The sequence below is a fragment of the Sus scrofa genome, chromosome 14 (genome assembly GCF_000003025.6).
Source record: "Sus scrofa isolate TJ Tabasco breed Duroc chromosome 14, Sscrofa11.1, whole genome shotgun sequence".
Lineage (NCBI taxonomy): Eukaryota > Metazoa > Chordata > Mammalia > Artiodactyla > Suidae > Sus > Sus scrofa.
The window spans coordinates 37,781,076-37,794,988 of NC_010456.5; the positions used below are offsets into that span (position 1 = coordinate 37,781,076).

The following is a 13,913-nucleotide window of genomic DNA, read 5'->3' on the forward strand; positions in this document are numbered from 1 at the left end:
GCAGCTCTCACCTGGTGCAAGAACCAGGCAGCCGCAAGGTGCGCTAAGACTAGGCGGGTGGTACCTCTCCTTGGTCTAGGTCTGTGACAGGCAAAGCGGAGCCTGCCATGCCGGGCCGCCTCTACGTGCACCCGGACTCGCCGGCCACTGGAGCGCATTGGATGCGGCAGCTCGTCTCCTTCCAGAAACTCAAGCTCACCAACAACCACCTGGACCCGTTTGGGCACGTGAGTACCTCGTGCAGCCCTTCCTTTTGTATCTTCAGGCCCGTGCCTTCTCTTTCTCACCTGCCCTCTTCCCCCCCCCCGCCCCACTCCCTTCTCCAGGAGTTTCTTTCTCTTTCGGCTCCTCGTGCCTACCCATGCTTCTTTTTGTGCTCCATTTCACCTACGTTGGACTTTTTCTCTCTCAGCTTTCTTGACCTGGTCTTCTTGTCCCCTTTCTTTTCCTCTTCCTCATCTCTCTTTCCATTTCTTTTATTTCTTGCACCTTCTAACGCTTCCTCTCTGTCTCCACCTCTCTCCTACTTCGACCTCTGCTCCTGGCAGTCCTCCCTGTGGTCCATGCTCTGGGTGTGTCTTTCCTGGGGCTCATCCTGCATCCCTGCTACCAGCCCCCAACCCTTCCGCCTTTGCTGAGGGACAGGGTCGTGGGGGTGACTAAAGCTGTTCCTTCCGGGCCTGGAATTCCTGTTTGTTCAGTCCCATCTGTGATTAGAGGCAGGGGGATGTGTTTCGGTCCTGCAGAAAACATGGGCCCTCTAGCTCAGCAGGTACTCAGCACAGACCACAGAGTCTGGACCACTGGCGGGAGCCATAGACCTTACCTGCCTCCTTCCAAATCCTGGGATGGTATTTTGGGGATGTTACAGCTGCAAGGAAGACCCTAGGTCCTCTGTTTCCTCTTTTACAAATGGGGAAACCAACCCACTAGGGGCAAACTCCGGAACCTATGTCCCCTTTAGCTCAATACTCTTGGGTTTATCTGTTTTTTTCCAACTTCCAGCTCTCCCCAGCTCCTCCCACCATGCTCAGAGCAGACAAACCCAGATCAGGGTCCTACACCTGGAATCTGAACTGGCCCCAAGAGAGAGGGGCCTGGTGAACTGACTGAAACTGCAGGATTTGGAGCATGCCCCCCTCCCCCAAGAGAGTGTGTAGGTTCTAGCAGGTTCTCCATAGGGTATGACCCTCTCTTCCCCAAGGAAAAAGAATAGAACACTGATTTAGGGGCAAATGTCCCTAAATCTCTTCATTGGAAAGAATCACCAGGACAGAACAGTGTTTTCAAAACCTTAGTTTAATGATTCCATGTACAAATGGGCTTGTTTGTCTTAGGGTATTTGATCCTTATAGCAGCCTAAAGAGAAGGATGGAAATGCCCACACATCTTTGCAATTAGGAGTCCAGCAGAAGGAAGGTGACTTGCCTCAGGTCATATGGCTTGCATTTGGGAACAGGAATTTGAGGCTAGGTTTCTCTAATTCCAGAGAAGTGGTCTCTGTCCTGCCACTTGGTCTCTTTATAGAGAATCGACAGACAAACCCTGTTCCCCAGTTTGGGGATGTGAGGAGACTGGATGAGAATGCATTTAACCAGGAAGTCGGCCAGTTAGTGAGGGTCCAAATGAGAAATCTGCTTTTTTTTGGTGGGGCTTTGGGACTGATGCACCAAGCCTGCAGGGTCCCAGCTGCAAAGAGGACCACGAACTGCCACTGATGCGTTCAGTTTGGCTCCACATGTGGTTGGTGTGAGATTGGACTGCTGGCCACTGGGGAAGAGGGAAGGAAGGCAGGCCCCTTCTGTTTCCCCGCAGTAAGAAGGGAGCAAAGGGGACAGATGGGGCGGGCCATTGTGTGTGGGGGGCTTTCTAGGCAAGATGCAGGGCCTCCTTTGCATTTAAACTGAGGTGTTTTGCCTGCAGTGGCCAGTTTGGGGGGCACCCCAGCCCACAGATGTGACCTCCAACTTGTGTGGGCGTTGGCTGGTGGGTAGTGCCGTGTACCTGTGGATGCTGAGTGGATGCTTTAGGTTAAGTGCTGGAACCATTTTATAAAGGTCCCAGGTGCATGTCCCTTTATGGGGGCCTCCTGGAACCTGGGTGCTGGGAAGCACGACTGTCCTCCATCCCATCCCTGATCCTTAGCCTTCCCTCTGCGGCCCTGGGTATGCCTTTGAGGTCGCGCTGGGGTGGACGCCTGGGGAAGGCGTATGCACAGCCCCTCAACCGAGTCTGAGGCGCATCTGAGAGTTTCGGGTCCTTCTGCGCCGGCGGACTAGGGAACCGTGTTCTGAGCTCCTCCGGACTCCCCAGCTGCCGCGCATTCCCACCCGGACTTTGAGTCCAGAGCTGCCCTAATGAAATTAAGGGCCATTAGATCGTCTTCGCGCTGATGTCTCCACACTGTCCCCGGCCGTCAAAGCAATTTGGCTAAGCCGGGACGATGGCCGCGCCGGCCGGGGGCTGCGGCGGCCCGCGGGGCCCCGCTGCGTCTCTCTGTCGCCACGCCGCCCGGGTCGGCGTCGCTATCGGCCAGGGAGGCGACCGGGCCGCGGCGGCCGGAGATTAGAGCCGAGCAGCCCGGGTCGGGGAGCCCCGGGGTCCCGAGCTTTCCCCCCCTCCCCCGGCCGGGTCGGGCCGCGCCGCGCCGCGCTCTCCTCCCCCTCCCCCAGGCGGATCTCAAGGGTTGGCCCTAGAACCCTGCCGCGGGTCGGGTCATCGATGCAAATAATCGAAGACACGGAGACTACTCCCGCCGTTCAGTTTGCGGTCCGGGGGAAAAAGCAGGCCAGGTTTTCATCTAGGGAAACGCGGCAGTTCCTCCATTCAGTGGATATAGATCAGAACGTTTTGATAAATACTAGCGATACCAGCCTCCCAGGATCATCAAAAGCAAAGTGTCATCAGAACCACAAACTCGGTTTTATTAGTAAGGATGTTCATCTTCTCTGGATAGTTCTGCTCCAGCGAGAATGTGGTGCCTGCAGGGTCCCTGCTGATATTGACAATGGTGGTTGTACTAATAGTACTGCTACAGCACTGAGACCCCGTTTGTCTTCAGGACTCTTCTCTAACCATGGAGAAGATAGGAAGGAAGGAGAAAAACATTCCCCCCAAAGGAGATGCCGCAGTTCTGTCTGGGGCCAAGTCTGGAGATAATTCTGATTGTGGATCCTGAAATGTTGTAAAGTTGGAGGAAGGGAATGCCAAGGGCAGCCAGGCTTCTGTTCCATATTAGGGGTGGGGGTGCTTCCTTCTCCTCCCCCATCACACATCCTTAGAAGCCCCCCTCCCCACAATTTTTCTCTCTTTTTCATTGACTCCACTTTGCACATTCTCCAAAGACCAAACCTGTGATTTCTATTCCAGTTCTGCAAATGCTTGGTCTTTTCCTTTGCATCTCTTTGAGCTTTTTTTGGGGGGGGGATTCTTTGTATGTATTTTTGTTTATGTATTTGTTTCTTCTCCCCTTTCATTCCAAAACTGTTGCCCAGAGAACCTACTGTATAGCACAGGAAAATCTACTCAATAGTTCGTAATAACCTATGTGGGGAAAAAAGTGGATATATTTATATCCACTCTTTGCTGTGCTCCTGAAAGTAATACTGTAAGTCAACTCAACTCCAATAAAATTAAATTTAAAAAAAGACAAAAAAGGATACACAGCAAACAAACAAAACAAAAAACCCCCCAAGTTATTGCCCAGGCTTTCTTGGAGGACACCAGTTCCTTGTCCCAAAATTGCTTCACTCCCACTGCAGGGGGTGGGGTGTTGAGGGGGTAGGGAGGTTGGGGGTGGGCAGTGCCCTATGCAGGGAGTTAATTTATTAAGCAAACTTTATTAAGAATTCTGATTTACTGCCCTGTGTGCTTTGGGTAGATTCCTGGAATATTACCCTGGCTTTTTCAGATGGAAATTGTCATTTTTGAAATGTTTCTTTTTAATGAAATCACTGGCTTCTTTTCAAAAACAGGGGAAAAAAAATCAGACCTTTTTTCAAGAGCCTATATAAGGAATCTAATTTTGGGGTGGAGAGTGGGGTTTTATGGAAACAAAGGGGTTTTGATTTTCCTTACAATCTCATTTTCTTTATTATTTTTAGATTATTCTAAATTCCATGCACAAATACCAGCCCAGATTACACATCGTGAAAGCGGACGAAAATAATGGATTTGGCTCAAAAAATACTGCATTCTGTACCCACGTCTTTCCTGAGACAGCGTTTATTGCAGTGACTTCCTACCAGAACCACAAGGTAAGCCCAGTACCCAGGAATCTGCCAACAGGGTGGGGGTGGGGAACCAGCTTGTTTGCCGGAAGCTGCAGGGGTCTCTTGCTAAAACCTTAAGCTTTATGGGTACCTTTATTCCTCAGCACAGCAGGCACCAACTGCTACTCCGGGGGCTGGGGCAGGGACTGAGCTGCAGCCTAAGGGTCGAAGCTGTTTGTACTGCATTCACGGAGTTGGCACAAAACACACACACACGCACACACCAGGTGGAAACAAAATTGTCAAACTAAAGATGACCACATGGCATCAATGCAGTACTGAGATGCAACAGGAAGGCATCCCAATGCGCTGAAATGATCAGTGGATAGAAACACCTTTGCATGGGCTGGCTCTGTACTCTTAGGTGGGGGCCAGGTGCCACCCTCCTGGGGCCACCTTTTCTCTTGGGATCAGTCTCCTCCTCTCCACTCTGCCTTTTGGATGCATTTCAACTCCAGTTGGGACAGATAGCACAGTTGCTAGACATCTTGAGCTTGGATTTTCCCAGATGCTCCCCTCATTGTTTCAGCAATTCCTGACCCAAGACCACATACTCAAGCAAGGTGGGTGTTGCTGAAACAAAACCAAAACCAAAAAAAAAACAAAAAACCAGCAACCTGGATCACAGCTCTGGGGACTCAGACAAGATCCTGCAAACACACAGCTTGATGAAGGGAGGCGTGCCTGCGGCCAGTGCATCCTTTGGTGGCTGCACTATAGGGTAGTGGGGGGATGGTACAGATGGCTTGTGTCACCGTCAGAACCCCATGCTGTTCGAAATCCAGGCCCCCATTTGGGCATTCAGAGCTTGACAATGGTATTGGTATACGTGCTGGCGCCGAAGCGAGCACTTGACAATGGTATTGGAACAGGGTGCCCCGTAATCACAGGTTGGGGGGAGTAACTTTTATTATTGCTCAGGAGAAAGGGCTTGTCTTGACTTGTCACAGTTCATGTCTGTTCTTTAGAAACCCGGGTGCACGTGGATTCATTTTATTGGAGGGAGGGCAGCGCTGAATGATTCCTAAGACTTGTTAGGGAAAGATCTGGAATCTGGAAAGGCAAGATACAGGGGCTGGGCAGGGGCCATTGCCACTGTGGGTTGTAGACTGTTAGGAGTCTTATGAAGTGATTTGGGGTTAGAAGGCTGTGAGAGGGGAAAGTTGAGGGGGGTGGTCCATATGCGATCAGTGAAGGCAAATCACGTGGACCACTTACCGAGATGGCCATGGGGATGGTGTGCCCCTCCCTCTCCACAGAGCTCATCCCTCCTTACCTTCGAGGAAAGAATGGGGGTTGGGGGGAAGCCACAGGGGCAGTGGGGCCAGGCAGGAGAGGCCAGGGTGGGGTGAGGGAGGAGCCTAGCATCCTAAAGCCTCCAGTCACCCCTTGAAGGTCATTTCATGCAGGCTGGGCGTTGGATAATACGCCCCCCCCCACCCACAGTGAAGCCAGGGCAGTTACGAAATACTGTGGGTAATCGCCGAATTCAGATTGTCAGTGACCAGGCCAAGTCATGATGGATGGTCCCTCCCAGGCCACACGGCCAGTCTGGGATCCCAGGCCTCAAGAGAGCTTCCTTTCAGCAGAAAACTCACTCCCCCTACAAATGCAATTAACTTTCTAAAGGCAAAGAAGGACTTTTCTTTTTAAAGTTCTTCCCGCTCATTGAACCAATAAGAGAAAAAAAACAAAAACGGTAAGGTCAAGTGCCCTGAAAGTTGCAACACCATTTCAGGCTAATTTGAGTTCGGCTGCCAGAAGCCTGTTTCCTCTATGGCTGCTGTAAACCTATGTTTAACTTTGTGGTGATGGCCACAGCAGGAAAAATGGAAAAAATAGCAACCCGGACTCTCAGTTACATATATATATATATACACATACACACACACACACATATGTGTGTATATATATATACATATGCATACACGCACACATATACACATACTGCTTAGTGTCTCTTAGCCCTGACAGAGGGTCTAAAAATAGACAGATCTTTTTTATTCCTGCTAAGAAAACTCAGGTCCATACAGAGGGAACAGAAGTGGTAGACACCTGAAAGTGACCTGTTAAAGAAACCTGTGGGTGATTCAGGTCCTTTAGGGGAAATTCCTAAGTTCTATGTAGCTCTAAGATCTTAGGGGTCCATCAGGAGTGGGTCTATCTAGGGGAACACCTGTTCTTTCTATTTACAACTTTCTTAAGGCCTGTCACACAATAAATTGCAGTATTTGATGTATTCAGTTGAATAGGTTTGACGTAGGTATACACCTATGAAAGCATCACTGTTCCCACTTATAAACATACACAACACCCCCTAGACTTATATTTTGAAAAAAGTCTTCTCCAAGGAATATATTTGGTGATCTGTGGGTATGGAGGCGTGCCTGCCCAGTAGGGTGTGTACGTGTGAGTGTGGAACACAATCTAGGAGATTGTGTGTCTGTGTGCTCATGGGTCTCCAAACGTGAGTCTCCAAATATGCATTTGGCTATATGCAGATGTTGTGGTTTTTGTGTTTTCTTCCAGTTTTATCGGGGTATAAATGATATTCAGCCCTGCATCCATTTAAGATGTACAGTGTCATAATTTGACTTATCTACATCATGAAATGATGATAGAATGCATTGAGTGGTGGAGATAAATTTGAAGGCCGCAAAGGAATGACTGATTTTCTTTATTGGTTGAGCCAGGGAGCCCAGGTGAACTGTACATACAGGTCTTTTTCTGGTTTTGTTTTGTTTTTAGGGCTGCACCAGCAGCATATGGAAGTTCCCAAGCTAGGGGTCAAATTGGAGCTGCAGCTGTCAGCCAACACCACAGCCACAGCAATGCAGGATCCGGCCGCATCTGAGATCTACACCGCTGTATCCTTAACCCAACTGAGCGAGGCCAGGGATTGAACCTGCATCCTCATGGAGACTATGACAGGTTCTTAACGCCCATGTAGGTCTTTTTAACGCCAGCCCACATCCAGAAGAGGGATTTCCTGGGAGACAGCTTTCAATCACTCTCCCCCAGATGAGGTTTCCCCCACTTTTTTAGTCATTGAATACCAAGGCATTTGATTCGTTTGTCAGGAGAGAAGTCTAATGCGGGGCACTTTCCCAGTTGAATCCAGGCCCCTGCACGCATTCCCTGCACAGATATATGATGTGTGACTTATATAAGCGGGTCAGGTTAAGTGTGATTTGTGGACTCTGTTTTGTTACTTTATTGTCACACCTGGAAGGAGCGTTGAGATTTCTGACTTCATGGGTAGAAGCCACCTGAGCTCATGAAGGATTATGGTTGAGAGTCTGGAGGCAGACTGCCTGGGTTCAGACCCATTTGACTTGGACAAATTATTTAACTCAGTTTTCCCCATCTGTAAAATGGATATCAGAAGAGAATTTTTTTGGTATTATCATTGCAAGGATTAAAATGAGATAATTCGTGCAAAGTGTCTCATGCAGAGCCTGGTGCAGAGTCAGGAGAGATTGTTAGTGATGATTCCATTGATTGAGTACTTAACTGATCCATTGATTAATAGGGCAACTCCATTCAAAATGCAGGTGCTGAAAAACTCTTTGACCACCCTCTTTTAGAATCTGAAAGATGGAGATTTTGTTTTGTTTTGTTTTTTGGCCACTCCCATGGCATGCAAAAGTTCATCATCCAGGGATCGAACCCAAGTCACAGCAGCAACCGGAGCCACACCAGTGACAATGCTGGGTCCTTAACCCACTGAGCCACCAGGGAACTCCAGAGACTTTTGAATAAGTTCTTATTTTTGAGGTTGAAGTACAACTATACATGTTAGTCTTTGTGGTTTAGTTGGTTCATTCCCTGATCGTGTCGTCAATCCAAGGCCTGTTTGCCCAGTATTATGCTTTGGATAAGTGCTCGGGGAAAGAAAAGCAGTCTGTGTGATTAAATTGCCAGGACAATTTGGAAAAATACGAGCCACCAGTTTTTGGTCCAAGGGGCTCAGTGCCTCCAGACTGATCCCTGGATGCAGGTACCAGGTGGCGGCAGGTAAGTGGCAGGGTTCATATGTATACCATGGGGTTCCTAATGACACAGCCTATTTCCTGAGCGCAGCTGTGATCCCAAGCTGGATTTGGGAGTTATTTCCCCAGATGGTTGACAGCTTGAAAAAGATATTTAAATGCTCGAATCTTCCCCAGCGACGTTCACTCTGTGAAACACGTTTTTGTAAGGTTTTCGCTTCAGTTGTCAGCAGCTCTGAGAGCAATCCCTAGAAATATTTAGGTGTTAAAAAAAGGTCACATGGGCATTTCATTTCCCCACTTTTGCAACAATGGCTTTGTATGGCAAGCTTGTCTCTCCCCCAATATTAACTTACTTTGCCATTAAAAGGCATTTTCCTCCTGCTTAAATCATTGTGTATGGAGCCTGTATTTATGAGGTACGAGCTTTCTGGTTGGGACCAGGAAATGAACTCCTAATAGAGAGACATAATTAAGATTTTTGGCCCCCGTGAGGTGTTTTTTTTTTTTCCCCCAAAAGCGAGAATTCACAACAATTATTCTCATTAATTTTTACAACCTCTGTCTCCCTGGTTGGAGCTGGCATTTATATTTGCTTTTCCCCCCCACCCAAACCCCTCCCCCGGATATCCGGTTTAATGCTGATTTTGGAGGGAATACATTTGGATGACGAAAGGAAGTCAGTTTCAGTGGAGCCTTTTGGTAGAACTCAGACCTCCAGGTGTATCGGTTTGTGTGCCTGCGAGTGACTAGTGCCGTATGAGGAAGGGAATTTCATAGAGAGCGTGATAATAAGAGAGGGGACAGGAATGAAATAAGAGGAACACTTTCACCTGCCCTGAAGCCTGCAGGTTAACATTTCTCAGGGGTCGTTCTTATGCCCAGTAGGCATCTACACTCAAATCTACAAAGCAGGACATAGGTAAGATCCACGCATCTAAGTGCACATTTAGCAAATCATGCGTATCCTGTGCCATCATATTTTTGGAAGTTATGGTGATAAGAGCAAGAATCAGGTAGTAGTAGTTAACCTGTTTGAGGTATAAAGAATGGGTTTGAACACAAGATTTTTGCTGATGAAATACCCAAACCCACCCTTTTCTTTCCTTTTTTATTCTTTCTTTTTAGGGCTATACCCACGGCATATGGAAGTTCCCAGGCTAGGAGTCGAATTGGAGCTATATATAGCCTTTGGCTTACACCACAGCTATAGCAACGTGGGATCCAAGCCTGGTCTTCGACATAAGCCACAGCTCACAGCAATGCTGGATCCCTGACCCACTGAGTAAGGCCAGGGATTGAACCGGCATCCTCATGGATACTAGTCGAGTTCATTACCACTGAGCCACAACGGGAACGCCCCTTTTCTTTTTTTCTCAGGGTAATTTTTTTGTTGCAAGATCTCGGTGGAGCAGTAACATCATGGAACAGGCATTAATTCAGCCCTGATGCCACCCACCCCCTTTTTTGTCTTCAGTATATTCAGAGGTTGGCTTCTGTCACTGGGTGGATGGGGGTGCAGGGAGCAGGGAAAGAACTCCCTCTACTCCTTTTAAAAAAGATCTAGTTTGTATTTAACTTATGGAGAATCTCCCCCACCTTAAAAAAATGATTTATGGTCATTTGGGTTGCATTTTATTGTCCTAAGAGCCGAGTGAGAAAGCATGTCCTATTAGGTGATGAGCTTTTGGAGTCAAGATAGAACTGGGTTGAGAAGTGTCCATTGCAAGACTGTTTTCCAAAGAGATCTTTATGGACTTGTACTCATCCTGAAGAGCCAGTTCAAAATATGAGAGTTGCAGGAATGGGCAGAGTGGAAAAGATGAGGGAGGAGGGAGGGAGGGATGAAAAGTATTTACATCAGTTTTACTTTTCGGAGCAGCTTAAGGTTCATAGTAAAGTTGAGTGGAAAGTACAGGGGGTTCGTGTGTACTCCTGTCCCCCCCACCCCAGCTTCCTCCACTATCACCATCCCCTGCCAGAGTGGGACATTGGTTAGCATTCGGTGACCCTATACTGACACATCATCACCCAGAGTCTGTCGTTTGCCTTAGGGTTCACGCTTGGTGTTGTACACACTCTGTGGCTTTAGACACATGTATAATGATGCATAGTCACTGTGCTGTATCTCACAGAATTGTTTCGCTGCCTTAAAAATCCTCTGTGCTTCTCTTGTTTCACCCTTCCCTTCCTTCTGACTCTGGCAACCACTGATCTCTTTGCTGTTTCCCTAATTTTGCCTTTTCCAAAATGTCATTTGGTTGGAATCATATAACTTTTTTTTTTTTCCCCTTTTTTGGCCATCCCGTTGCCTATGGAGTTCCTGGGCCGGGGGTCAGATTTGAGCTGGGTTGTGACCACATCACAGCTGCGGCAACACCAGGTCCTTAGCCCACTGAGCCAGGCTGGGGATTGAACATGTGTTCTGGCGCTACAGAGATGCCACCGATCCCATTGAGCCACAGTGAGAACTCCTCCTATAACATTTAAAAAAATGTTAATTTTAGGAGTTCCAGCTATGGCTCAGTGGTAGTGAACCCGACTAATATCTATGAGGACTCAGGTTTGATCCCCGGCCTTGCTCAGTGGGTTAAGGATCCAGCATTGCTGAGAGCTGTGGTGTAGGTCGAAGATGCCACTCAGATCACGAGTTGCTGTGGCTCTGGCCTAGGCCAGCAGCAGCAGCAGTAGCTGCAGCTCCAATTCAACGACTGGCCCGGGAACTTCCATATGCTGTGGGTGAGGCCCTAACAAAAAAAGGAAAAAAATGTTAATTTTACATATATTTTTTTTGTGAACTCACACGTACACATATAGTAATTATATGTGTGTGATAGTCTTGGAGTTAGAAGGAAGCTTTATAAGACCATCTCTTCCGGGAAACAGAACATACCAGACTGCTTGCCCCCAAATAGACAATTATGGGGACATTCATTAATTACGTCTAGTTTCCTAAAGGAGCTACTTGGTTTCTCAAAGTCTATAATGATAGTACTAAGGGCAGAGGAAACAGTTCTGTGGGTACTTGAAGATGATGGAATCATGGAGAGAAAATTGTTCTTGTTCCAGTTATTTTTCTATTTATTTCTGAGAGAGAGAGAGAGAGAGAGAGAGGCTTACCCCAGTACCAGTTTAGGTTAAATATTTTTCTGAAAGTGTTGAATTTCCCCTTACAACAAAGAGGAGGCAGGCTGTAGGCTTGGAACTTTCTGTGGGTACCAGCAGAGAGAATTCAATGTACCTATTTTCTTTCTATCAAATGGCAAAGCTATTCCACTTTGACCTACAGAGAAGTGATATAATTTTTTTTATAAAATAAATTTAAATAAAAATGGCTTGATTTAAATAAATATATTGGCGTTCCCCTTGTGGCTTAGTGGAAATGAATCTGACTAGCATCCATGAGGATGCAGGTTCGATCCCTGGCATTGCTCAGTGGGTTAAGGATCTGGCTTTGCCTTGAGCTGTGGTGTAGGTTGCAGACACTGTTCGAATCTGGAGTTGCTATGGCAGCTCTGATTGGACCCCTAGCCTGGGAACCTCCATATGCTGTGGGTGCAGCCCTAAAAAAACAAAAGACAAAAAATAAATAAATAAAATAAAATAGAGATGCCGTTGGAGTTCTTGTCGTGGCACAGTGGAAACGAATCTGACTAGGAACCAGGAGGTTGCGGGTTCGATCCCCGGCCTCCCTCAAAGTGTTAAGGATCTGGTGTTGCTGTGAGCTGTGGTGTAGGTCACAGATGTGGCACGGATCCCTCATTGCTGTGGCTGTGGTGTAGGGTGACAGCTGTAGCTCTGAATAGATCCCTAGCCTGGGAACCTCCTTATGCCGCAGGTGCAGCCCTAAAAAGCAAAAAAACAAAAACAAACAAACAAACAAACAAAAACTTCTCTTTAAATAAAAATATTGGAGTTCCCTGGAGGCCTAGCAGTTAAGGATCTAGCATTGTCACTGCTGTGGTGTAGGTGTGATCCCTGGCCCAGGAACTTCTGCATGCTGCAGGAGTGGAAAAAAAAAAAAATTATGCAGGCCAGTGGACAGGCCCTGAAGAGATGTGATAATGATGGTAAAGGTGACCTTTGATGAGTGCTGCCCTGGGGTCTCAAAAGTGATCTGATTTATCAAAATTCAATTCATGGAGCTCCTGATGTGGCTCAACGGTAATAAACCCCACTAGTATCTATGAGGATGTGGGTTCCATCCCTGGCCTTGCTTAGTGGGTTAAGGATCTGGTGTTGCTGTGACTGTGGTGTAGGTTGGCGGCTACAGCTCCAATTTGACCCTAGCCTGGGAACTTCCATATGCCAAGGGTGTGGCTCTAAAAAGACCAAAAAAAAAAAAAAAAGATCAATTCACACGCAGCTTTTAGGAAGTTCTTTTACCCAGGTCTGCCACTGTATGCTCACACAAACAGAATATGCGTTAATGGTTTCCAGGAAGGTTCTGGGTCTTGAAACTAAAGTGCCAGTTCTATCACTATATTGCAACAAAAAGTTCTAAGAAGAGGGCTCTCTCTTCTTTACCTAGACAATTAAAGAGGTTAGGCTCTGTTTAATATATATTAGAACTCTAAATGTTAGTGTTTATTAAATTAGACCCCATTTTCCACCTGAGGTAGCAAACCCTATCTGGGAAATTATGAAATAAACATGAAATGAGACATGGTAGGATTTTGAGAGCAATGATCAAGTCCTTCCAAATGGAGATTGCCACGCTGCAGGAAGCCAACACAATGTCAACATGGTACCATTTTCCAAGGGGGAGGGGAGGACCAAGTGTTGAGGCCTAGATTGTGTTTGAAACACAAAATGCTAAGATTAAAAACAAAACAAAAAAGCCAATCCAGCCAGAGCAAGGCAGAGTATGACTCCAATTGATGGGCAAACCGAAACCAGGTTATTTTTCCCCCTTTTAAAAGCTGTTTGATCTAGGACATTTTTCAAAGTCTTCTCATGAATGAAGTGGTGGGTCCCATTGATGTGACTGGCTTAATTTGCTTCTTTGGGTTGCCTGAGGCTGCGTTTCCATGACACTTACTATTAGCCGGGACCCAAGGTAGTCTTGTAAATCATGTGAAAACTCCCTTTCCTCTGCTTTCAGATCACCCAATTAAAGATCGAGAATAATCCCTTTGCCAAAGGATTCCGGGGCAGCGATGACATGGAACTGCACAGGATGTCAAGGATGCAAAGGTAAGTCAGTTGCTTCCTGGGCTCCCTCCTCTCTGCAGCCACCCCCGCCCTCTGCTCCTCCCCCACCCGTCCCCACAATAACGCAGGTGAGCCGACAGCCACAGAAGACCGGGCACAGAGAAATGGAGCCCTGGTCGCCATCGTGAACAAGGAGAAAGAGCCTTTTCAATCCCATTTTCTGATAACTTTCCACGTGATCTCCTCCATCAGGCAACTCGGATGGAGCTTGGAGCATGAGATGGGGACAGGGGTGAGGGGGTGAGTAGAAGAGAATTTGATCGGTCTCTGTCGGCCTAGGAAGGAAAGCTACAATTTCCCCCTCTTTCTCCGCTGTCTCTCTCCCTCTCGTGAAGTCCTTCTCGCCTTCTTCCCATAAGTCACAGGCGATGAATGATTTTTCTTTTTGGCAACCGCTCTTGGTTAATGGAAGGGAAGTTAATGGCTTGATTTCCTG

General features: G+C 47.4%; 1 protein-coding gene across 5 annotated transcripts in view; it reads left to right on the forward strand.

Moving 5' to 3' along the window:
* The window catches only part of TBX5 (T-box 5), a 53,811-nt gene that overhangs the window by 8,871 nt on the left and 31,027 nt on the right, over window positions 1-13,913 (forward strand). For all 5 annotated transcript variants that reach the window (XM_013982915.2, XM_013982910.2, XM_013982911.2 and 2 more), the window contains exons 5-7: window positions 80-227; window positions 4,104-4,256; window positions 13,368-13,459. In XM_013982915.2, coding sequence (XP_013838369.1) covers window positions 80-227; window positions 4,104-4,256; window positions 13,368-13,459 — 393 coding nt within the window. The remainder of the gene's footprint in view (window positions 1-79; window positions 228-4,103; window positions 4,257-13,367; window positions 13,460-13,913) is intronic.